At 34.7% G+C, this 26868-nt stretch overlaps 1 protein-coding gene and 1 non-coding gene across 2 annotated transcripts in view; one reads left to right on the top strand and one right to left on the bottom strand.

Annotated features, from left to right (window-relative positions):
* Positions 1-3294: 3294 nt before the first annotated feature.
* On the bottom strand, positions 3295-3366 carry TRNAH-GUG (transfer RNA histidin (anticodon GUG)). The gene has a single exon. It is a non-coding gene; the product is annotated as a tRNA-His (tRNA).
* Positions 3367-3664: 298 nt separating this feature from the next.
* LOC150109489 (SOSS complex subunit B1) overlaps positions 3665-26868 on the top strand; it is a 40231-nt gene continuing 17027 nt past the window's right edge. Inside the window, exons 1-5 of the mRNA XM_090408578.1 lie at positions 3665-4168; positions 4345-4483; positions 11831-11902; positions 23833-23911; positions 25859-25970. Coding sequence (XP_090264704.1) covers positions 4087-4168; positions 4345-4483; positions 11831-11902; positions 23833-23911; positions 25859-25970 — 484 coding nt within the window. The 5' untranslated portion in view covers positions 3665-4086. The remainder of the gene's footprint in view (positions 4169-4344; positions 4484-11830; positions 11903-23832; positions 23912-25858; positions 25971-26868) is intronic.

The raw sequence follows: 26868 nt of genomic DNA, 5'->3' as shown, positions 1-26868 counted from the left end.
AACTTCGATCTTTTCGAAATCCGGCTTGCTCATCAGAAGATGTGCCTCCATATAACCCTTCAGGCATTCTGTTAGTATTTTCATCAGCACTTTGCCAAGATGACTCATTAATGCAATAGTTCTGTAGTTCGCGCATTCTAAAGCACTGCCTTTCTTATGAAGAACAACAACCAAGACCGATTTTTTCCAATCTTCTGGGGCATATCCTGATCTCCATATTTCATTACACAGCTTATGCATTTCTTTTACAACTGATTCTCCCCCGTATTTTAGCATTTCGCCTATTATGTTTTCATCTCCAGGACTGTTGTTGTTCTTGAGATGTTTTATAGCCTTATTCACCTCCCCTACCAACATGTCATTTTCAAAGATCTCTGCTATGGAGAGATTGCTTTTAGTTCTTTGATTACTTCTGTTGCAGTATTATTTAGTTGATATGTATATAGTTCGCTGTAATATCTTATCCATCTGTGTATGATTTCGGTCTTGTCCATCAATACTTTACCATCTTCATCTTTGACTGCTACTGATCTTGTTTGCCACTTCTTGTTTGACATTTCTAATAAGTTTGTAGACCTCTCTAGTTTTGTGTTCTCCAACCATTTGACTTCATCAGATCTTGCTGCTTTCCGTACTTCATTGCATTTTTGACCGTATAATTCATCTGCTGCCTCTGAATTATCTCTTTTAAGTTTCAGTTCTCTTTTCTCTTGTACCAATTTTAGGGTTACTTGAGTTATCAAAATCTTGTTGATCTCTTCTCTTTCAGGAATTACTTCCTCTACTGCTTTTTTTAGCACTGTAGTCAGTCGTTCTGCTCTTGTATTTATATTTTGTTTTTCACTTGGGGTCTTAAGCTTAGTTTCCAATATGTTCTGATATGCTGTTCTTAGCCTGTCTTCATTTAGTTTTGAGATATCTCTAGCTTTTTGGAATTTTCCTTTGTACTTCAGTTTCAGTTTTAGTATTATATTCGCAATCATTAAGCTGTGATCCGAATCAATATCAGCTCCTTGGAATAATCTACACTGTTGAACTGAGGTTCTCCATTTCTGGTCTATTAATATCAGGTCGATCATATTCCTGTGTTTGCCATTGAAGGAGCGCCATGTCCATTTACGACAATCTTTTTGTTTGGAATTTGGTATCGCAAATCATCAGGTTGTTATCAGTCATAAATTCCAGAAGCATCTCTCTAAGTTCATTTCTTTCTCCATATCCAAATTTTTCCATAACCTTTTCCCATCCTGTGTTATTTTTGCCAATCTTTGCATTCCAGTCTCCTCCAATGTTGAATATATCCTGCTTAGGCACCTCATCAATTTCTAGTTGTAGATCCTTGTAAAATCTCTCAATGTTTTCATTGCACTCTCTGCAGTGGGCGCATATACTAGAATGGTCGTGATATTAAATGGTTGGGCACTGAATCTAGCAACCATTATTCTCTCACTAATTGGTTTGTATCCTGTCATAGCCTGACAGGCCTTGTTACTTAGCAGGAAACTTACCTCTGCTTCATGCTTACTTTCATTTCCTGACCAGAGAACTCTTCCACCATTTGATTCCCCTGACAGTGTCCATCTTATTGCTGATGGACACTGTCAGGAATATATCACATCTGTATCAAATACAGAATATATATATCTGCATTTCTTCACTTCTTCTTGAAGCAACTGCAATTTTTCAGTTGCCCAGAGTGTACGGACATTCCATGTACCAATTGATATTCCATCCTTTACAGGCCTGAGGTTGACTTTTTTGTCTTTGTTTTCAGTAACTGATTTTTCGATCCAACGCTGATTACTCGATTTGGGACGCGGACCTTGTTTGACCGGGCGACGTACGAGCCGCCATGAGTCTTTTCTTTTGTTCTTTGGCATCAGATTTCAATCGCATTTTCTTTTTACTGTCAGCACATTGGCACTTATCTGACAAACCCTTAGTCTTCCTTGAAGAGTTTGGGAGAGATGCAAGAAGGAGCATATGTATAAATTATATGCAATTATAATCCAATGCATATAATTTATACATATACTCATATGTATAAATTCTATACATCTAGCAGCTTCACCAGAGAATCTTTCATCTTCTCAGTAAATATCCATTAATTGGAATCTACCTAGAGTATAACCATTGAACTCGACGCTCATATTCAGTGAAGAATATGACACAAGTCCTAATTACCCTACCCTACTACACAAATTTAATCTGTATTTATTGGAGAACTGCCTCTGCTGCTACCGAACTGGAACAGTTAAGCATATCTACCTGCAGTACCCCGTTAATTGCAAATCGCGCTGTCGTTTCATGAAACTGCAACTCTAACTTTCCGTCACCTGCATTCAGAAGAAGAAGAATACATGAATTGTGTCTGGGCACAGTCAAGAAACTATGTAGTTTGCAACTGCCTTTTCATTTCATGCGAAAGCAATGATATACAAATTCTATTTTCGACATTCCATAGTAGACACATTCACCGAGAGACCAAGAGAGAGAGAGAGAGAGAGAGAGAGATGGCTAATTGCCTCCCTGGAGTCTTCTAATAAAAGGTGAGCAGCCACCTTCGCCACGAGCATCGTTCTCACAGTGAAAAAAATAGCATTGTCCTTTTCCGCCAACGCTGGAACGAAAGAATCAGTTCGTGCTTGCTGAGCAGGAAGACCAACAGCTTCATTATCTAATTTCCATCCTAGCAGGAACATTATATACATGTGTGTGTGTGTGATATTCCTAGCAGCAGTTATAGATCATTTTGCCTAATTACAAATTAAAGGATACACTTTTGCTCTTCCTACGTTATGTAATACTCGACATTTTTGTTATTTTTTCTTTTCGTTTTCAATGTGAAACTTCAGAACTTTCATCACAGTCGTAAACTTCAAATTGATGCATTGCAATAAAATAATGAAAATTGTTGGAACAATGGATTATTCGCTACAAGAAGCGATTGAGTGATTGCTAATCACATATAATTCATTTTATTGTTATTTATAAAACAGAAATAACAAATTTTATTGTTATTTCTGTTTTATTTATTTATTATTATTATTAATGATAACGTCATATATGAAAGGTCGAACAGTGGCATGTGTGTACCGAATAATCGTCTTCGTTTCGACATTTAATGTTTAATTTATTGTTTATTAATTTATTTATTTAAGAGTGTAAGATTCGGGTCAAAATTCTGAAGTCATATATATAGTAAAAAAAGGGGAAAAAAAAGTAGTTTAAGAACAAAAAAAAAAAATGAATGTATTTGTTTCTTGTAATTAACTTCGTACACAAATACATACTTGCCGTGACCAGGATTCGAACCTGGGTTATTGCGGCCACAACGCAATGTCCTAACCACTAGACGATCACGGCTGTGACAGAACGCGCATGTTATTTCTCAGTATTTCTTTTAAGCTGAGTGATCAAATATTGTCTGTTTTTTTTTGTCTTTTTTACAGTTTAATTTTTACTATAATAGAAATTTTACAAAGAGATATTTGAAATGTGAATGCCTAGTTTTTGATCATTATAACAGCATTTTTAAATAATAGGAAAATAATATATATTAAATTTTGACCAATAGAAAATGTACAGCTTGATTCAGACTGCAGATTAATGACGTATCCCATGTGTTCTATTTCGAGTTGAATATATTTATACATGTTTTAGATGAACTCATTAAGGCTTTATATATTCACTTTATTTTTTAAATAGTGCTTTAATACATATCGACAAAAACAACAATATTTATATGATCTTTTTTCTTACATAGGTTTAGTTTATTAAGAACAATAATTGAATGAGGCGATCCTTTATGTAGGAAGTTTGGCCATTCCATTTTATACTCGCTTTTTTCGTAGTGGACCTCTGAACAATAGCAACAAAAATTATATATATATATTTACGTATGTGTAACACTATTTATGAATACACGTAGTGTATATATATATGTATATTTTACACACACAGCTTGTGAAACCCAAAGCGCTCATACCATAATGCTTATTTAAGTTGTATATTTGTCAGGATATTGGCGACAGAATTTTTCTTATTTGTTTACATTTCTTTATCTATCTCTATATACAATTATAAATGGATTACACCTCTACAACAATCCGCGACTTGAAGCCAGGAATGAAAAGTATTAATCTAGTTTTCATTATACTTGACATTGGTAAGTAAAGTTTCATAGACTGAGGTGTGGTGACCTTATATTTATTTTGTCCATTATCGTTGATACATTCCCAAATATTTATGTTCTTAATGTAGGCCAAATGAATTTCATTAAATATACATGTAACGTAGAAAAATAAAGCTAATTATATAATTTTTGACCTATTTAACAATTAGGTAAACCAAACACCACAAAAGATGGTCATGAAGTAAGAACTTGTAAGATAGCTGATCGCACTGCCTCAATAAATTTGTCAGTTTGGGATGAACCAGGGAATCATATTCAGCCAGGAGACATATGTAAATTAACAAAGGGGTAAGTAATTTAAAAAAAATAAAATAAAATTTTATTCAACCACTGAAATTATTACTGTAACAATCTAGTTTATTGCTAGATTGTTTGACAATTTTTATTCTCATTTGTAGGAAGATTAGAATATATAGTTGTACAAATTAGAGCAATTTAAAGTTAACACAATTTGACAAGTAATGGCATCATTTATTGATTCTATTTTCTTAAAAATTACCAAATGACCTATTTGCATATTAAAAACTTCTGAGTTAATCATTATGACAATCAAGATAATTTTAATTTTGTATTTTATTCTTTTTCTTTTTCAAGAAAGTTATTCTAGAGATTAAGTCTTGCAAAGATCCAGTTGCATTCTGTGTAGCACTTGCATTTCAAGGTGTGTTAGGAATAGTTCTGTGATATTAATAAGGGTGATTGTGCACGAATAATTTTGATAATTTAAGCCGGTGACACCAGAGAAAGTAACTAAATTATTTAATGATCATTTTGCCAAAATATATGATATCAAGGAAAATAACGAGTGATTGCTCAATGAGGAAGAGTCGATCAATGAATAGGAATGAATAAGCAGAAGGTGTCTGAAATATTGCCTCAGATTATGTACAAATACTGGAGTTGGATTAGATGTCATATTTTTTAAAATAGTTTGCAAGAAAGTTGACACCTTTTTAACCTGGGCATTCCATAGGAGCAGACATAAAGTAGGATTGTATGATTGCACTATAAAAAGCTCCAATAATCAGCAAATTAGAAACTTGTTTGTATTTCTGGATAGATAGATTTTGTTCTTGAGCTATCACTGTTCTGCACTGATATATTGAAATTGAAAGAGATATTCAGTTGTTTGCTGATCATGTAAATTTGGGAAGTATAAGTGACTGTGATGTGCTAGCACTTCAACGGGCACACTGAATAAACTAGTTACAGCTGAGAATGTATTAGAATGTTTCAGGGTGCAGTTTTTAACTTTAGATCAAACCATCTCACCAATATAGCCACTAGCATTGGTATGCTAGTGGCTATATTGGTGAGATGGTGCTATAGAGGAGATGGCAAGCAATCTGAACAACAAGATGAGGTTCGTGGGAAACATTGATAAGATACTAAGCCAACACTAAGCATTGCTTAGTAATGAAAATAGTGTTGACAACGAGGGATAAAGAAGTTGCACTTTGATCAAATTTCATTTTGATTACTGTGTACAGAATTGGTCATCTGAATTTCTGAAAACCAAGATATTGAAGAAGATGCAGAGGCAGCTAATCAAAATAATTATGGAATCCTCACTGTGAGGGTAGAATTGAAGGCTGAAACATTATTCTCTTCATTTCCTAATATACACCAACAGAGAGAGAGTGTACAAGATACCTACATAATCAAGTTTACATTATTACTAACTTCCTGTCAAAAATTTTCTTCCCACTTAATCTGTTATTGATCAGGCATCAAATATTTTCAAATCTTATAGTTCATTCTTCTAAAACTTTACTAAATTGTAATCCACCTCGATCTTAGCCATTTACAAGTCTTTTTCCTGCCATCATGTCAGTGCACACATTTTACTAACCTTTCTTCACTCCTTCTGTTTAAATGAATTATTAGATATCCAAACCAAAAAAAAAAAAGCAAATAGATAACACAGCAAAACAGATAAATACAACATTTATCTCATAAATGCATGCCTGGTTGGCTGAGGAATTAACATATCTGCTCTCTAACAGACTGTGGGTTTGAATCCCACTATGTGCATGGATGTTTGTGATTGTTTTTAGGTGGAAGATAAATTTCTTTTGCCTAGTATGAGGCTACTACCCTGCTTATTTACAGGCCTGAAGTGGCTTAAATAAAGTTCATGTTTGGTTTCAAAAACAGGGTTTCTGGATTATGCAAAACAAACAAACAAACAAAAAATATATATATATATATATATAATAAAATTGGCCCACTTATAGATTTACAATTTTTCATGGATAGTTGTTACATAAAAATTAGTACGATTATTCTTAGAACAAGCAAGAACTTTTTATGCATAATCAAACATACGTTATAAACTGCAACTTCTCTCTCTCTCTCTGATAGCTAGATTTCTTACTTACAAAACTTTCTGTGTATTGCAAATTAGAAACATTTAAACATCCTACAAGTCAGATTACATTTCATAGAAACTCTGCATCAAATAAAATCACTGAAATCCTTTAACAAACATGTTTCGAAAAATGATTTCTCAAAAAGAAACAGGATTTTCTCATATTATTGCATATCATTTGTTATTAAGAGCAGATCTAAGTCATTCATCTTCAAATTGAATTTTTCATAGGAATAAAAAAAAATCTTTTAAGATAAATGCCTGCTGATTTCCTGCTGACCCAAGTTAAAGTTGTCTGAGGATAATGCAGGACTGTAGAATTATGCAGTTGTGGTATCTCAAATGATTCCTTGCTTGTATGGTTCTTTTCATTTGGTCAATTTTCTGCCTTCTGCTGAATATAGGTGTTTTGCTTTTGTGCACATTAATTAATTAATTCAAAATTTAGCCAAAGCTTATATGAACCAGTTCGTGCAGGTTTTATTTTGTTTATAAAAGAACCAAAGCTTTTTTAAATTTTTTATATTTCTGAATAAATCACTAAGCAACTGCAGTAGGTGTTTTTTTAATATTTTTGATTAACACTCTTGAACATCAGAATATTTACTAATTAACGGAATTAAGAAAGCTGGCCATTGGCAATGTCCTATTTCAGCTCATTTTCTTAATGTATAATAAAATTACTATTTAATTTTATTTAATATTATATAGTCTTTTCATAGATTGTGTTTTGCTTTGCATGATTCCAAAATAAGTTATTTCATGTTGTTATTATTGTATAAATTAACATTAATTGAACTGAAATAGTCATATATATTAAATGCAATTTAATTAGTTGGTAGATGATTTTTGTTGTTGTAAGACCATCATATTGCTTACTTGATGCCTGAAATAAACTTAATTATTATTTATGTACTTGTCATGCTTTTATGAATAGTATACAGTGACTATTTAACATTCGTTTTGAGCATGATTTCAACTATTCTTACTGGAGCACTGATTTAAGCCGTGATGCATCTGTCATTATTAAAATCAGGCGACTGCACTTGTATTCAGATTTTTGAAGTTGCTGTCTAAACCACTGTAAAGCCAGATTACATGTAAATACAATATATTATTATTATATGGTATCTCCATAGAGTCTGGAGATTCATCGTGGAAGACCCAAGCTAACTATTATACACACACATCCTAACATTCCTCTCCTTAAACTCATTCACTGTCAGGGCACTCGCAACCAATTTTGGCAAAAAAATTGGTCCTCCACCTCTACTAACCACACTCTTACACATCTTCCATGGATGGATCCCTAGTTCTTGACTACTTGTCATATACTAAAAAAATTTTTGTGTATCAATTTATAAATCCTCTTTAAAATCTTAAAAGTTTCTATCATGTCCCATCTTTTCTGCCTATCAACTAAACTTTGTAGCCCACAAACCTTCAGCCTATCCTCATAGGGAGCATTTGAGACCTTTCACTTCCTTAGTCACTTGTTCCTGAATCTTCCCTACCACCTTCTGTTCCCAAGAAACCCAGGTGACCAAGTCTGTGCACAGTAGTCAAGATGTGGCCGAATCATAGCCTCATAAAGAGGGATGATAATTTTCCTATCTTTAGTTGTTAGCATGTTTTTCAACATCCAAGTAATTCTTTGAGCTATTTTACCAACTTTTATAATATGCTCTCTGAACTTCAATTCTCTGTCCACCATTTTCCCCAAGTCCCTAGCCTCATCAATTTTCTGCAATCCAATACCATCAATATGATACTCTGTGTAGTATTTTCAACCTGAAGTGCATAACATTCTTTCTTTGTAGCTTCTCAAGTCATGGCACTGCTTGAAGATAACTCCTAAGTCTGTTACCAGCTTTATAGTTCAACATAAACCCTTTCTTGACAGAGAATTCCACATGTTTGGCAACTTCCCAGAACAAGACTTATGGTCACCATCTCCAATTGGAGTCAGAGTGTCTGCCTTGGTTATGGATATATCATCTGATGTTATTATTAGATCCAACATTCTCAAACCCCCTTGTCCCTTCTGTATCATGTTGTTTCATGTAATTACCCCTTGGCTACTTTATAAATTCTACTTCCATCTTGCCATACTCCTTTTCTCCATCCAGTCTATATCCCCATAGTTAGTCTCCCATAATGATTGTTCGGTCTTGCACTCGTGCTAATCTTTCAATACATGGTATCTATATCTGCATCATCCTATGAAACCCATCTGATCTATAGCAGCACCCAACATATCTTGTCCTTTCAGCATTTATCTCACACCAAACAGCCTCAAATGAGCCATTTTCCCCAGACCTAAAATCCTCTTTAACTTATAATTTTGTTGGTTGTAATTCATCAGCAGTACCCAACTTCCTGTCCTATTCTCTCTATCCCCCCCCCCGAAAATGCAATATTCTTTACATTCTGTCCCTGTAACTATATCATTTTCTGCCAGGTCTCACTGATGCTTATAATTTTTGGCCAAATAGAGCTGACTAATGCCAATTAGCATTTTTGTCAGCTTTCACTAGTCTAGTTCATAAAGAGAAAATCGATTTGTAAGTTCTGTGGCACCAGTTTGAAATTCATGATATAGATGTGACTGCCTCTTGAATATGCTCAGCTTCACTCAGGTTTCATCACTAGACAGCCTTAATATTTTTAAAAATGGATTAAATATGAACCTGCAAAACAACAAGAATGTATAATAAATGCATAACCAAAAAACTATTATTACAGATGAAACAGGAGATTGATATGTTGTTATGGTTTACCTATGGCAGAAGATCACAATAGAGGAAAGCTGTGTGGAAGAAGTTCTACAAAGAGCATTCAGTTTTGTTGGGTAGCCTGGAAAATACCATGAAACACTCAATGAATGAATGAAATGAAACACTAAATGAAACCTCATTGAGTGTTTCATTTAGCCTGAAACACTCAATGAGGGCATCCCAATCTGCCTTAAAAATAAAATATTTGACAGTTGTATAATTCCCATTTTGAAATGGAAGTGAAAGATCATTGCTTGGTATCACTTCATAGAAAGGTAATACTTGTGTTCAAGCTTAGACCAGACTGAAAGACACTGTAAAAGCCATTAAAAGATCCAGGTGGTAATAGGCAGGTATATTGCAAGTAACAAAGAAGAAATACTCAAAAAGGCAAAGATAACATCTGAATAGTTTCCCAGAGATGGAAAGAGCTGGAAGAGATTTTGAGAACGAGAGGAAAGAGATGACTGGAACTCAGTGGCAGTATAGGAAAGCTCAAGATAGAACAGAATGAGGGACTTTAGTAAAGGCCTTCATCCAGCAGTGGACAGAAAATGGCTGATGATTATAACTATATCTACTTTCAGAATAATTCACTTCAAGCTTCAGAACAAATTGTTTAACCTTGTTTTAGTTACATTTAAGTTAAGCAGAGTTTTAAACACAGAATCCTTTCACAGTCTTAATAGTATATTATACATCATCATTGTCAAATTCCTGCCATGTATCCTCAAGGGGTGTACAGGATATGGTAGTATATGATGGGGGGGTGCTTAAGTGTCAAAGCTGTATAACTGAGAGAAGGAGACCTCCACATAGCTTTAAAAGAATGCCGAGAACCAACCAGGGCTTCTGACCTAATGTCCAATCCTCACAGTCTCGTGGTGCACCCTGTTAGGTATCTATCTGGATACTGAACGAACAAGGATAGGCTGGCAATTTTGGATTTAGCCGACCAAATTGTATTTTTATTGGCTTAAACCAAAATATAAAATGATGGTACAACATGACAGTATATTATACATCCATTTTAATTTCTTAGTATTCTTTATCCAACTAAATTACAATGTTTTCTTTTTAGCGTATACTTATTATTGGAGGCCATATCCTCATGGTTAGCCTAGTGGCTGTGCACTTCACAACCATATGACTGGGGAAGGAGTGTCCCAGGTTCGATTCCCATCGAAGACTTGAGGAATTTGAGGATCTTCCTCAGCCATAGCCAAGTTAGCCGGTTTTGGGCACGGGCAGTAGGGTTTTTCCCGCCAGTTTATCTGGCATTTTTCATCCCACAAGCAGGCAAACCGGCCCCTTGAACACACATGGATCTACAGCCATAAATACTTAACCCCCCCATGAGGGGGCTCAACTCGCCCCAATATGGACAGGGGAGAAAAATGGAGGAAAACTCCATAAGAATAAATAAATAAATTGGAGGCCATTATTCAGTTAAAATACTTTTAACTGTGAATAATGGCTTTTGGAATAATAAATAATAATTCATAAGTACTCATGCTCATATCACTGCAAACTACTTAATCTGGGTTGAAAAGCAAATGACAGCACTGTCTAAATCCAAATCATGCAATATCCAAACTCAACAGGGGAATGTGCTGGTAATCTTCTAATATTAATTTGCACTTCATTTTTATCCCTCTTCCTGAACTTGACATTTCTGTTAAGATATTTTCTTTGATTTTTTTTTTTTGCTGTAATGTGCTTTATATTTAGTGTTTCTATGTCCAAATAGTGTTTATCATTGTTACTCAAGAATGAATGAACAATAACTTATTATTTAAAACATTGCAAATATTACAGTTAAACTTGAATGCTACAGTTACATTGTAGTTACCTTTATGTTGTTGTTACTCTTTTTACCTGAATTTCCCCAAATCTCTTCATCCTAGGTTTTTATATTATGCTAAATACTATGTATCTTTTAAGGTGGTAATTGTGCTCATTTGTAGCTCTGTCATTTATATCTAGCATCAGTAAGAAAATGGGAAACAGAATGATTGACCTTTTTTAAATTGTTTTATGAAAACTGTGACATTAGTCATTATATTGTAATAAAAAAAATTATTATTTTTATTCATTCTATCCAAGAATTATTGAATCTCTATAATATAGTAATGTTGGAAGCAGATCAAGAGGTTTATGCTAGTAGGCATAGACTTCGGTAAGCATAATATATTATATATTATAAAAAATCATTTACAACTTAATTTGTTTACATTCCTAACATAACATATTTACAAGAGTTTCAAAAAAAAAAAAAAAAATCTGTGCCACAGTGGGAAATCTACAACCTGTGATTGGCAAAGCAAAGGCATTAATCACTTATTCAGTCTGCATGTTTATCAACATGAAAAATCCATACTAATACATGTGAATGTGTACATGGTATATTTTCGTTTATTCAATTGTTTTCTATTTAATGGTGATCTCAGTGTAATTAAATATGCTAATTTCTTATTTTTTTTAAAGGTATGCATCATTATGGAAAGGCTGCCTAACATTGTATACCGGAAAAGGAGGAGATATTCAAAAAATAGGAGAGTTAGTATGCATTTGTAATATTATTATTATTATTATTTCGTTGTTTGCTACCAGATGTATACTATAGTGTACAATGCTATTTTCAGCTAATATTGAGAACAGTAAAAGAAATTCACTCTAGAAACTGCATTCATTAGCAGATGGCATGATATCCTGTGCTGAACTGAATGTAAGTATTTATTTTTAACATAATGTAGTATAACATATTTATCAAGGGGCTATGTTTCCATGGTAACAGATGGGAAAGAAAGTCGCCATGCTTCGATGTTAGTAACTCTACCTGATGTTTACGATTGGCTGCTAAACACTAACTACTAAGAATATATTTTAATTAAGACTTAAAAATAAAAACATACATAATCACAGTAAAGATCTTTTAATAAAATTAAAATATTTTTAACTTTTGTAACTCTGCCATTTGCTACTCTGTCAAGGAGTAACAACACTCTCTGTAATGCCTGTTGTCATTCCTTTTTTTTGCTTCATGTAACAGTGATCCTTTTTGAGTTCACTCCGATGATGTGATGAGATACTTTTCACAAAAAATAGTGTTTTATAATATTAATCATTATATATGAAATGCTTTATTTTATTTATTTTACATGTATGGTAAGTTCGTCAGTTGCAAGTGTGCCAGATTGTAAACTATTACCCTATTAAGATCTTAAAAAACAGTTGCTAATAACAATTTCCAAGATTTGGAGCATAGATGGTCCATCATTAAGGGTTAGTTGGGACAGTGTAGATAAACTCGGCACTTTCTTGAAGAGGCATTCGTTTTTGCATGATTTATATACAAATTCGAATGCGTCTTCAAGAAAGTGCCAAGTTTATCTACACTGTCCCAACTAACCCTTAATGATGGACCATCTATGCTCCAAATCTTGGAAATTGTTATTAGCAACTGTTTTTTAAGATCTTAATAGGGTAATAGTTTACAATCTGGCACACTTGCAACTGATGAACTTACCATACATGCAAAATAAATAAAATAAAGCATTTCATATATAATGATTATTATTATAAAACACTATTTTTGTTTTATAAACATCGTTAGTAACCACAGGATTCCAAAGAATCCTGTGGTTAGTGTTGTTCTACAAGTCCTGCAAGTCTGGACTTATGATGCTTGATTGGAGTGGTGTTTTGATATACATTTTTTAATTGGTTGGCCTATTTCTCTAAAAGAGGTTGCAGGTACAGAGAATGTGATAGATACCAGGTATCAACACGGGAAAATTTTTTTATCTTTAGGAGATGGCAAAAGTAGACTAAGTTCTTATTTTTTTTCTCTCTGTACCTGCAACTTATCCTATTTTGGACAGATGAGCTGATCAATTAAACATGTCAGTACACTAATCACCTATTCAATTGATTGAGCATTACAAGTCTCATCTTGCAGCACACATTTGATTAAGAACATTAGCCACAGTATTTGAAATTATGCAAAATTGATGCGTAGAACCATCTAAAAATTTGATTGTCTCTTCAAAAAGAGAGAGAGAGTGCGCCCAGGTTTTTTTCTACATTGTCCCAATCTAAACTTCAATGGACTGTGTATATCCAAAATCTGAGAAACTGTTATTAGCTTGTTATAATTATAAACTTGTTATAATTTTTTTAATATTCTAATAGTGTACTAGTTTACAATCATGTAACTGCATGTGATAAGATAATTATTTATAGTGCATTGTTTCAGCATGTTTGAATTTTCCATTATATTCTACATTGAAGATGGTTTGTGATACATAAGCAGAAATATCTGTATTAGCAGTTTCATTTTATTAAAATACATTTACTGTGGTTACATGTGTTTTTGTTTTTAAATGGATTTTTTACAGTTGTCCCTCCATCCAAAGATTTTAATTATGAGCAGTACAGTGGCTCTTACTGCAACAAAACAGAACTTTTTTTTATGATGTTTTTAAAGTTATAGATTCAAACATATGGTTATTTATCACACCAAAAATTTTAACTGTTACTAGAATTAAGTGTCTCAGCCCTTCATGAGTTGTAATAACAGGGATCATACACCAAATTTGGTGCTTGTGGTACTAATTGGTTAGATAAAATCTGCAGTAAGTTAGTTGCAATCCTAAGCAAACCTTAACAATGTTTCATTTGTAATAAGAAGAATAACCTTATCCCAAATTATTTTTTCTAGTGTTTACTGTTTAGATGAAGTTCAGATGATATTGGTATTGCATCTCCAGAAAATAGAAAAACCAGCACTTTTTTTTTTTTTTGTAAAACAGTAGGTGTTGATATGCATTCTTTGCCACCAGCAAAGTTGAAAATTTTAACTTACCTCATCCATATGTCACTGGTAATAACGGTAACAGTGCGGTGTACTTTCCCGAAAAAAAGCACCAAGAAAGACTTAATCAAAACCTCATATTAAGTTATTGCATTTTCTTGAATGCCCCATATACTCTTTATGAAATTCAAAAAAAAATTTTTTTTAATTTATTGTGAATCCTTCACCCTATTTATTGGAGACCCAAAGTAGCTTAACAAAATTCTGTGTTTGGTCTCTGGAGCAGAGTTTCCAGATTATCTAATCCTTTGCTAACCATTGATGTAATGATTTCCAAAAAAAATAAAATAAAAAAACACAATAATTATTAAAGGATGAGCAAGTGTTTTGGATTTCTTGACAATAACTCCCCAAAGCTAAAGGAAATCCTTTAAAAAGACAGGATTCAACAGTATTTCTGAAATACTGAGTGCCTCCAGGGAAAACAATGACATACAGTAGTAATCTAATGTGTAATGTATTGTTCTAGTCGATTAAAAAAATCATTACCATTATAAATCAAAGTAACTTTCACACAATCTCATTTAGTATACAAATTATTTTTGTCGTCATCATCATCAAATTTCTAATATGTATCCTCAGGTGGTATAGGATAATTATGATAGTACTACATGAAGAATTTACAATATTACTAACTTCCGATCAACAATTTTCTTCCAAATTAATCTGTTATCTTTCAAGATTCCAATATTGTCAGATCTTATCTGTCTTTTAAGGTCATTTACTGTATCAATCCATCTACATTTTGACCTTCCTCTGGATCTTTTCCCTTCCAACCTGCAGAGAACACTTATTTTGTAATCTTTCATTTCTCTCGTTCTGTTTAAGGGACCATACCACCTGAGATATTGATTCTACTAACACATTTCGGAATGCTAACAATGGCAAGTTCTTTCCTAATATCCTCATTTTTAATGTATACTACTATTGATGCCATCTGTTCACTCTACTAATCTTTCTCAGAACTCTCATATCTATGATCTCCAGTCTTTGATCAAGTGTTTTTTTTTCCTCACTCAGCTCTCATATCCATAAGTTAAAATTGCTTTTGACACTATCTTGTGTATAGCTAATTTAGTGTTTTTGACTAATTTCTTTCTTATTTCATCATCATCATCATCATCAAATTCCTGACATGTACCCTCAAGGGGTGTACAGGATATGATAGTACTACATGAAAAATTTACATCATTACTAACTTCCTATCTACAATTTTATTCCAAATCAGTCTATTACTTATCAAGACTCCAATTCATTATCAGATCTTATATTTCTATCATCTAAGGCACTTTGTACCGTATCCATTAACCTATATCTTGGTCTTCTTCTGGGTCATTTTCCTGCCAACCTGGCAGAGAAAACTTTGTTTTGCTAATCTTTCCTCGCCCATTCTGTTTAAGTGACCATACCACCTGAAATTAGCTCTGGTAACACATTCCTGTATGCTGACAATGTCAAGTTCTTTCCTAATATCCTCATTTTTAATATGATATTGCCATTGATACCATCAGTTCAAGCCTCTAATCTTTCTCAGGACTTCATATCTGCAGTCTCTAGTCTTTGGTCAAGTGTTTTACTTCTGACCCAGCTCTCAGATCCATAAGTTAAAACTGGTTTGAACACTGTCTTGTATAGAGCTAATTTAGTGTTCAGACTAATTTCTATCTTATTCCATATGAATTTATTCAATTGACTGCCTACCATACCAGCTTTGTTGATTCTGTTGTCTATTTCATATTTAATATACCATCTTCAGTAAAAATCGTGCCTAAGTAGCTGAAATGTTTTACTTGTTCCACAGGTTCCCCGTTCACAACACAGTTGACATCTTCAATGATTCTGCCTATTTTCATTGTCTTTGTCTTTTTATTGCTGACCTTCATACCATATCTATTACAACAGTTATTCAATTTAGTCAGAGAATCTTGCAAACGTGTAGCAGATTTATTTAGAAGTATAACATCGTCCGCATAAAGCAAAGAGCTGACATTAGCATCTCCAATTCTGATATCATGTTTAATACCACTTTTCTTCATAATATGATCCATATAGATAATGAATAACAGAGGGGATAATGTACATCCTTGTCTCACACCAGATTTGACATTAAACCTTCTTCCTGTATTTCCTTCAATTCTAACTGCTGACTTACAATTCAAATAAAGACTAAGTATTGCTTGATATAATGTCCCATTGACACCATATAACTGTAGCATATTGAATAGTTTTTCTCTCTTGGCATCTTGGTCATATGCCTTTTCCAGATCGACAAAACTTAAATACAGATCTTTGTTATATTCCCATGCTTTCTCAACTATTTGTCGTAAAGATCTGATCCTGACAGCCTCTATTTGGCATGAATCTGGCTTGTTCTCCATCAAGCTTTTCTTCCACAATTCTTCTCAACCGTTTCTCAAGTATGCTTTCATAGATCTTGCCAGGAACACTCAGTAGGGAAATACCTCTGTAATTCTCACATTCAGTTTTATTTCCCTTTTTATATATGGGTACTATTAGAGCTCTACTCCAATCATCGGGAATTCATCCCTCTGTACAGGCTTTCTGAACTATGCAGTGCAGCCACTGCAAGACTTTTATACCACCATACTTCAGCATTTCTGGTCGAATATCATCTACTCCTGCTACCTTTCCACATTTTAAGCCTTTGATGGCTTTTTCTACTTCAAGTATGGATATGTATTCCTGACTGTATGCCTGTTGAGTGTTTTTTACCACTGTGCTCTCACTGCTTGTTTCATTTAGCAATTTTTCGAAGTAATTACTCCATACTTCAAGGATATGTTTTTTCTCCTGTTTTCAAGTCACCTTTATCATCTCTAACTCCTTTTAAACTGCCTCTATTTCTAAGCTTCTTGAACAACCTCCAGAATATCTTACCACCTTCTTGATACTTATTTTCTATGTTCTTGCCAAAGTCCTCCCATGACTTTTCTTTAGTTAGTTTTACACAGTGTTTAGCTTTCTTGCATTTGTCTCTATATTCTCTAAGAGCAAAAACTGACTTATTTTCCAGGAACTTTTGATATGCTTTCTTCTTTTCCTTCACTGCCTCTTTAACTTCCTGTGTCCACCATGAAGTTCTGATTTTTCTGTCTTTGCAGACAACCTCACCACATGCCTCTCTGACTGTCTGGCTGAATCAATCAGGGTTTTCTTCAAGGTTTGACACTGAATCTCCAAATTTTGATTCCTGTTCTGAAACGCTTTCATTTTTTCTTCAATAATCTTTGTGTATTTTAGTATACAGTTCACATCTGAGAGCTGCTCAACTTTTATTCGCTTTAAAACTTTCTTACATGTTATACTTTTCAATATGAAATTCAATTTTATCCTATTCAGTACTAAATAGTGAATGCTTCCAATTTCAAATCCTCTGTACACTCTGGTATCCTGCACCAGGGAGAAAAAATCACTATCAACAATAACATAGTCAATGAGACTTTTCTTATTCCTTGCCTCTTCTCTCCATGTGAATTTGTACACATTTTTATGTTGGATAATGTGTTAGTAATAACCATTCCATGTCCTGAGCAGAAATCCAACAGGTATTTGTCATTATTATTAGCTTTGCTCTTTTCTCCAAATTTTCCCAAAATATTTTTGTATGTCTGACAATCATTTCCTACTCTGCTATTTAGATCCCCAACAAGGACCATCTTTTCCTTATTCATTGTATCTGTTGCCTTTTCTAAAGCATCAAAAAATTCCTCCACTTCTTCCTTAGTAGAACCTTCTGTGGGACCATAGACACAAATAAGTCTCATTGTCCAATTCCCCATTCTGATATTTGCCCATATCACTCTACTTGAGACTGCCTGCCATTCAAGAAGATTAGCCTCGTATTTTGTGTTGATTACTTTGGCTACTCCTTCTTTTCCTTGATTGTCATTTCCTGAATATAACATTTTGTATTTATTGCTCAGAAATATCTCACCAGTTTTTGTCTTTTTTGTTTCAGTCACTCCTATTATGTCGATCTGGTACTCATCTAATTCTTCAGCTAGCTCCATTTCTTTGCCATTCAGGCTTCTTATGTTGATAGTACCAATCTTTAACTCTGGGGATGATGAGTTGGGGTGTGTTTTAGGATTTGTTCCAGTAGCTGACTGTTCCCTGGCGAAAACAACGGGGTGGGGGGGACCTTGTTTAATTGGGTGACGCCCCAGCCGGCATGAAATTTTGTCATGTTGTACCATCATTTTCTATATTGGTTTAAGCCGATAAGAATACAATTTGGTCGGCTAAATCCCAAATTGCCTCACCAATCTTCACTTTCTCGTGGTGCACCCAACAGGGTGCACCACAAGAAGATGAGAATTTAACATTAGTTCAGAAGCCCTGGTCAGTTCTCTGGATTCCTTTAAAGGTTATGTGGAGGTCTCCTCTCAGTTATACAGCTTTGACCCTTAAGCACCCCCTTTCTTATTTCATATAAATTTTTTCAGCTGACTTCCTTGCATTCCAGCTTTACTAATTCTGTTGTCTATTTCCATATTTGATTTACCATCTTTATTAAAAATTGTCATTCTGTGCCATTATTTTATTTGTGGTTTAAGCCAATAAGAATACAATTTGGTCAGCTAAATCCCAAATTGCCAGCCCATCCTTGTTCGTTCAGTATCCAGGTGTTGAATATTTCTTGTTGAATACTATGGCTACTCCCTTTCCTTTACTGTTACACGGTGATGAGCATTCATTTTTGACAAATTATGGACTCCACAACTGTGTTAGAAATAATTATTTTAATTTCCTGATGTTTTGCTCTTCATATTAAGGTCATCATATGATGATAATCTTTTTGATTGGCAGGCAATATCACGTACAGTGATATGGGCAAATATCCAAATGGGAAAATGGACAATGAGCCTTATTTGTATTTATGGTCCTGCAGATGGTTCTAGTAAGGAAGAAGATGATGTTCTTAATATGAAGGTCGAAACATCGGGAAATGAAAATAATTATTTCTAACATCTTCTTTGTTTCAGTCACACCTATTATGTCGATCTGGTACTCATCCAGTTCTTCTGCTAGTTCTGTTTCTTTTCCATTGATACTTGTTATGTTGATAGTATCAATCCTGAACTCTGTTGAGTTGAGATGTGCTTTGGGATTTGTTCCAGTAGCTGACTTTTTGCTGTTTGCCCTTTTTCCCTGATGAAAACAATGGGGGCATTGTTTAACTGGGTAACACCCCAGCCAGCAGGAAAATCTGTCATGCTGTACCATCATTTTACAGTGTTGTTTATGCCAATAAGAATACAATTTGGTCGGCAAAATTCCAAATTGCCAGCTCATCCTCTTTCATTTAATATTCGGGTAGATACCTAACAATATGTACCACGAGAATTTGAAGATTGGACATTAGGTCAGAAGTCCCAGTCGGGACTTCTGACCTAATGTCCAATCTCCTCATTCCTTAAAAGGCTATGTGGAGGTCTCTTCTCAGTTATACAGTTTTGACCATTAAACACCTCAGTCTTTTTCTTTTAATTTTTTTAATGATAATCACAAACATAATTGGCTGTTTAGTCTCCAGTACCATACAGCACAGTGGTTCATTTCGGTACAGTAGTACTGTGGATGAGCAGAAAGTTAAGGAAGAAGAAACTTGTTAACATTGACTTTGACAACTGGAATATAATATACTCTTTAGGAAATGTGGAAATGGAGGTGTTCCAATGGATAACAATATAACAAATTAATGAGCAGATAGAAAAATTCTGATTTTATTTATTTAGCTGATTTTGCTTTATCAGTTACTGAATGAAGTTTTTGTCCTCAAGTTAAATCATTACTCTGAACTAGTATGATTCAAAGAGAGATTAACTGGTTTAGTCTTAATGCATGCACATCCACAGAGATACTGATATTAATATTCACAGTGCTATTTTTAAATGGCATGTGATTATAACTATTGTATATGTCATTTGCAATTTATATTAAGAGTATATTTGAATATATATTTGAATATATATCCCCATATATATTAAGGGTCAAAGCTGTATAACTGAGAGGAGACCTCCACATAGCCTTTAACGGAATGCGAAGAACCGACCAGGGCTTCTGACCTAATGTCCAATCTTCACCTTCTTGTGGTGCACCCTGTTGGGTATCTACTTGGATACTGAACGAACGAGGATGGTCTGGCAATTTGGGATTTAGCCGACCAAATTGTATTCTTATTGGTTAAACCAAAATAAAAAATGATGGTACAACATGACAGAATTTCATGCCGGCTGGGGCGTTGCCCGGTTAAACAAGGCCCCCGTTGTTTTCGCCAGGGAACCAGGACGAACAGCGAAAAGTCAGCTACTGGAACAAATCTGAAAACAAACCCCAACTCAACATCACCAGAGTTAAAGATCGGTACTATCAACGTAAGAAGCCTGAATGGCAAAGAAATGGAGCTAGCTGAGTTATTAGATAAGTACCAGATCGACATAATAGGGGTGACTGAAACAAAAAAGACCAAAACTGGTGAGATCTTTCTGAGCAATAAATACAAAATGTTATATTCAGGCAATAACAATCAAGGAAAAGAAGGAGTAGCCATAGTATTCAACACAAAATACGAGGCTAATCTTCTTGAATGGCAGTCAGTCTCAAGTAGAGTAATGTGGGCAAATATGAGAATGGGGAACTGGACAATGAGACTTATTTGTGCCTATGGTCCCACAAAAGGTTCTACTAAGGTAGAAGTGGAGGAATTTTTTGATGCTTTAGAAAAAGCAACTGACACAATGAAAAAGGAAAAGTTGGTCCTTGTTGGGGATCTAAATAGCAGAGTAGGAAATGATTGTGAGACATACAAATATATTTTGGGAAAATTTGGAGAAAAGAGCAAAGCTAATAATAATGGCAAATATCTGATGGATTTCTGCTCAGGACATGGACTGGTTATTACTAACACCATGTTCCAACATAAAAATGTGCACAAATTCACATGGAGAGAAGAGGCTAGGAATAGGAAAAGTCTCATTGACTATGTTATTGTTGATAGTAATGTTTTCTCCTTGGTGCAGGACACCAGAGTGTACAGAGGATTTGAAATGGGAAGTGATCACTATTTAGTCTTGAGCAGGATAAAATTGAATTTAATATTGAAAAGAATAACATGTAAGAAAGTTTTAAAGCGAATAAAAGTTGAGCAGCTCTCAGATGTGAACTGTAGACTAAAATACACAAAGATTATTGAAGAAAAAATGAAAGAGCTTGAGAACAGGAATCAAACCTTGGAGATTCAGTGGCAAACTCTGAAGAAAACATTGATTGATTCTGCCAGAGAGGCATGTGGTGAGGTTGTCTGTAAGGATAAAAAAATCAGAACTCCCTGGTGGACACAGGAAGTTAAACAGGCAGTGAAGGAAAAGAAGAAAGCATATCAAAAGTTCTTGTCAAATAAGTCAGCTTGTGCTCTTAGAGAATATAGAGACAAATGCAAGAATGCTGAACACTGTGTAAAACTAGCTAAACAAAAGTCATGGGAGGACTTTAGCAAGAATATAGAAAATAAATATCAAGAAGGTGGCAAAATATTCTGGAGGCTGTTGAAGAAGCTTAAGAATAGAGGAAAGAGTGCTGTAAAAGGAATTAGAGATGATAAAGGTGACATGAAAACGGGAGAAAAAGATATCCTTGAAGTATGGAGTAATTACTTTGAAAAACTGCTAAATGAAACAAGCAGTGATGACAGCACAGTGGTAAAAAACACTGACCAGGCATGCAGTCAGGAATACATATCCATACTTGAAGTAGAAAAAGCCATCAAAGGCTTGAAATGTGGAAAGGCAGCAGGAGTAGATGATATTCGACCAGAAATGCTGAAGTATGGTGGTATAAGAGTCTTACAGTGGCTGCACTGCATAGTTCAGAAAGCCTGGACAAAGGGACAAATTCCCGATGATTGGAGTAGAGCTCTCATAGTAACCATATATAAAAAGGGAAATAAAACTGCATGTGAGAATTACAGAGGTATTTCCCTACTGAGTGTTCCTGGCAAGATCTATGCAAGTATACTTGAGAAACGGTTGAGAAGAATTGTGGAAGAAGAGCTTGGTGAAGAACAAGCTGGATTCAGGCCAAATAGAGGCTGTCAGGATCAGATCTTCACTTTACGACAAATAGTCGAGAAAGCATGGGAATATAACAAAGATCTGTATTTAAGTTTTGTCGATTTGGAAAAGGCATATGACAAGGTGCCAAGAGAGAAGCTATTCAATACGCTGCAGTTATATGGTGTCAATGGGGCATTATATCAAGCAATACTTAGTCTTTATTTGAGTTGTAAGTCAGCAGTTAGAATTGAAGGAAGTACAGGAAGATGGTTTAATGTTAAATCTGGTGTGAGACAAGGATGTACATTATCCCCTCTGTTATTCATTATCTATATGGATCACATTATGAAGGAAAGTGGTATTAAACATGATATCAAAATTGGAGATGTTAATGTCAGCTCTTTGCTTTATGCAGACGATGTTATACTTCTAAATAAATCTGCTACAAGTCTGCAAGATTCTCTAACTAAATTGAATAGCTGTTGTAATAGATATGGTATGAAGGTCAGCAATAAAAAGACAAAGACAATGAAAATATGCAGAATCATTGAAGATGTCAACTGTGTTGTGAATGGAGAACCTGTGGAACAAGTAAAACATTTCAGCTATTTAGGTACGATTTTTACTGAAGATGGTAAATTAAATATAGAAATAGACAACAGAATCAGCAAAGCTGGAATGGTAGGAAGCCAATTGAATAAATTCATATGGAATAAGAGAGAAATTAGTTGGAACACTAAATTAGCTGTATACAAGACAGTGTTGAAACCAGTTTTAACTTATGGTTCTGAGAGCTTGGTCAGAAGTAAAACACTTGACCAAAGACTAGAGACCACAGATATGAGAGTCCTGAGAAAGATTATAGGTGTGAACAGATGGCATCAATGGCAATATCATATTAAAAACGAGGATATTAGGAAATAATTTGACATTGTCAACATCCAGGAATGTGTTACCAGAGCTAATTTCAGGTGGTATGGTCACTTAAACAGAATGGGCGAGGAAAGATTAGCAAAACAAGTGTTCTCTGCCAGGTTGCCAGCAAAAAGACCCAGAGGAAGACCAAGATATAGGTGGATTGATACGGTGCAAAGTGCTTTAGACGATAGAAATATAAGATCTGATAATGTTGGAGTCTTGACAAGTAACAGACTGATTTGGAGGAAAATTGTAGATAGGAAATTAATAATGATGTAATTTTTTTTCATGTAGTACTATCATATCTTGTACACCCCTTGAGGGTACATGGCAGGAATTTGATGATGATGATGATGATTGAATATATATGTGTGTGTGTGTGTGTGTGTGTGTGTGTGTGTGTGTGTGTGTGTGGTATATAAATATGTAGTCAACCAAATAATCCACATTTTCATTAACTGATATTTTTGGTTGGAATTGTCAGATTTAAAAACTGAAGATAATGATAGAAGATTAAGATTATACAATTCAAAGTAGTCCCATGCATCCTGAAGATTCTTTGTACTGTATAATCTTATCTTGATAAAATTGTGTACTGTAACAATATTTAAAATTTTCAGATTCTGCATGCTTTTTAGCGAAATGCCAAATATGAGTGATCCTAATCCAGAGTTCATTCAGCAGATGCAGGCAAAATTAGTAAGTATCTTTTCTTACAGTCTTGGAATTGGTTAATACACTTTATTAGAAATCTTAGTCCTGGAGATGTTGCTGTTATTATTACAGAGAGAACTGAAAAGTGATTATAAAAGGAATTGTTCATTGGTTATGAGAGGAATTTCAAAAAAAGCTGTTTTGTTGGTTAAGGAATACTGAAAATTATCTAAATAAAATTTCATGTTCTAGTGCAAATATTACAACCATTCATTATAGTGTAATGAAAAATATGCTGTATTTTCTATAATTTTAAAAGTGTGTGTGTGTGTACTGCTCGGAAAGAAGTCGACAGATGCCATAGTGTGAGGAACAGACAGCCATGGTGCCCACCTTAATAAGATGTAGGACCTCCTTTTGCTGCGATGACCATAGCAATCCTACAGGGCATACTTTCCACAGGAATATGATAGCGATCAATGAAAATTTTGGACCTCTTTTCCTGTTAGGCTTGTAATTAGCTCCTGGACTGTTGTGGGGGTCAATGTCCCTTGACATTAACTGATACCCCAGTTCATCTCAGCAAAAGGAGGTCATACAATCTTATTAAGGGCACCTTATGTTCATTGGGTTGAATCAGGACTGTGTAGGCCTATCAGGTGTAGTGACTTCAAGTCCACAAACCATGCAGTTACAGGAGCAGTCTTAACACGGTGCATTGTCTTACTGAAAGAGACAATGGTCATTTCTGTAGAAATGCCCCAAAGTAGAAAGCATTGCATTGTCTAGAATATTCAGATACCTCTCGGAGTTCAATTTCATGGCACCACAAACAGAGATCTGCAGCCAAACCAGGAAAAACAGGATCATACTATCACACTGCAAATTTCATAGTTGGGGGTTATGCATACTGGACATCTGCCACATCCACACCTGTCCATCTGCTCGGTATAGGGTGTTGCATGATTTGTTGCTCCACAACTACTTTTCCAGCTTCCATGTCCCATTGTACACACTCTTTGCACCACTGAAGATGATGCTGCATGTTAATTTGGGTAATGCGGGACTTACATATTGTGGTCCTACCATGGAATCCCATGTTGTGAACCTTGGTTCTGAATGTTTTTGTGCAGATTTGTGTTCCAGTCGATGCCTGGAAGTCTGCATTCAACATGTCAGTCGATGAATAGCAGTTTTTATACATTATTCTTCATAGTACCCTACAGTCATGTTCGGTGAGTGTGGTGGGTCATCCACTTTGGGTAGCTAGCACTTGCAGTTGACTCCCTGCATTTCTATTGCAGTATGGTATTACTGATGACCTGTGATGGCCCAATTTGTCAACAGTTTGCTGAACTGATAGGCCTGCTACATGACATCCTATCACAATGCCTCTTTCAAACTCCATCAGTTCTCCCTTCTTGCAGCCATTACACTTGGATGCAGTTGCACTGACTTGGGAGCATCATATTCCTGCAGTTCATACCTGTTACAAACATGTGACTGGTTACATGGCATGATGCACTTTGCCTGTGGAAGTATCCATTGGCTTCTTTCCAAGCAGTGTGTGTGTGTGTATTTTTTAAGGGATTTAACATTTGTGTTTGCTTTAGACTCGTTGCTCAGCAGCGCTTCTCAATTTCTGTTTTTTTTCCCAACCTGTCATTATTTACCTGAGTTGCATTTTTATATGAAGTAGAAGATGAGAGTTTGCTTCTTGGTCAAAAGATGATTCAAGGTGTTTTCATTCTTTATTAGTGACATCATAATACTTCTTTTTTTTTTGATGATATATGCTATATTTGTGAGTAATAGAGAAACAAATGTGTTTTCACTTTATTTTTATTGGAATTTTGAGTTGTGTTGTTAGGTAAGATATGAATGCAAAGAATATTTTTGAAGACAATAATTAATGACATATTGATATAACTGATAGTCTTTATTCAAAAAAAAATGCATGCCTATTTATTTTCCCTATTCTTTTTTACACAGCAAGGTGATCAGAGAGGTTCTCCTATTCTACAGCAGCCATTGCCTACAACACAGCCTTTACAAAATCAACAAATTTCAGGACCTGTGACATCACCAGCATCTACAATATCAGGTATGTTTTTTATTTGTATAATATAATTAATGGTTACCATTGTAATGCATGCATGGTTTAAGTCAGTATAGAATACAGTTTGGAAATTGTTTAGAGATGGAAAAATTGCTAACTCATCATTAGTTGTTTGCCATCCAAGTAGATATTTATTAATGGGGTGAATAATGAGAATTGAGGATTGAACAGTGGATCAGAAATTCCCTTCAATTCTCTGTGTTCCTTACAGGCTGCATAGCAGACTCCTCCCATTAACATGATAAGTGGACTGGTTGCCCTCTATATGAGTGTCATGTTCAAGAGTATCTCCTCTCACTGCAGGTACAAACATATATTTTCTATGGAAAACGATAATGTCAATGCTACAAAAAAAAAGGGGGAAAAACACTAACTTCAACAAGAACTACAAATGAAACAAAAATACATGCAATGTAGGCTAAGAAATTTGATTAGAGAAATGTGCTGTTGCTTTTGATATTTCCAAATCATTTGATTGTGTTTGGCATCCAGGCCTGCTCATAAGTAGCCATCTTTCAGTCTATCTTCTATCCTTTGCAATTGAGTCATCAGCTTTCTCTGTGGTTATTCAGTGTGCCATGGTGGATAACTTTCTCTTTTTGAGCTTCCCTACCAATGAAGGAATGCCTTGGGGCTTCATTCTATCATCTACTCTCTTTCTTCAACATTTTGACGGCCTTCTCTCCTGTAGTTTTGCTGATGATAGTACACACTATTACTCCTGCTCAATCAACAAATCTTGTGATGTTTAGGCATCCCAAACTTCAAGATCTACAATTTGTGCCTTAAACACTGATTTACATACCATTTTTCAGTGGGGTGAGAATAACCTGGTTACTTTCAAAATGCAATCTTGCCTTTCTCCCCCAAAAAACCTGTTTAC

This window comes from Typopeltis vanoorti, chromosome 2 (genome assembly GCF_054136105.1).
Source record: "Typopeltis vanoorti isolate ZY-2024b chromosome 2, IOZ_Tvanoo_1.0, whole genome shotgun sequence".
Lineage (NCBI taxonomy): Eukaryota > Metazoa > Arthropoda > Arachnida > Uropygi > Thelyphonidae > Typopeltis > Typopeltis vanoorti.
The sequence above is the reverse complement of the archived record's forward strand: the minus strand, read 5'-3'. Positions and strand labels throughout refer to the sequence as shown.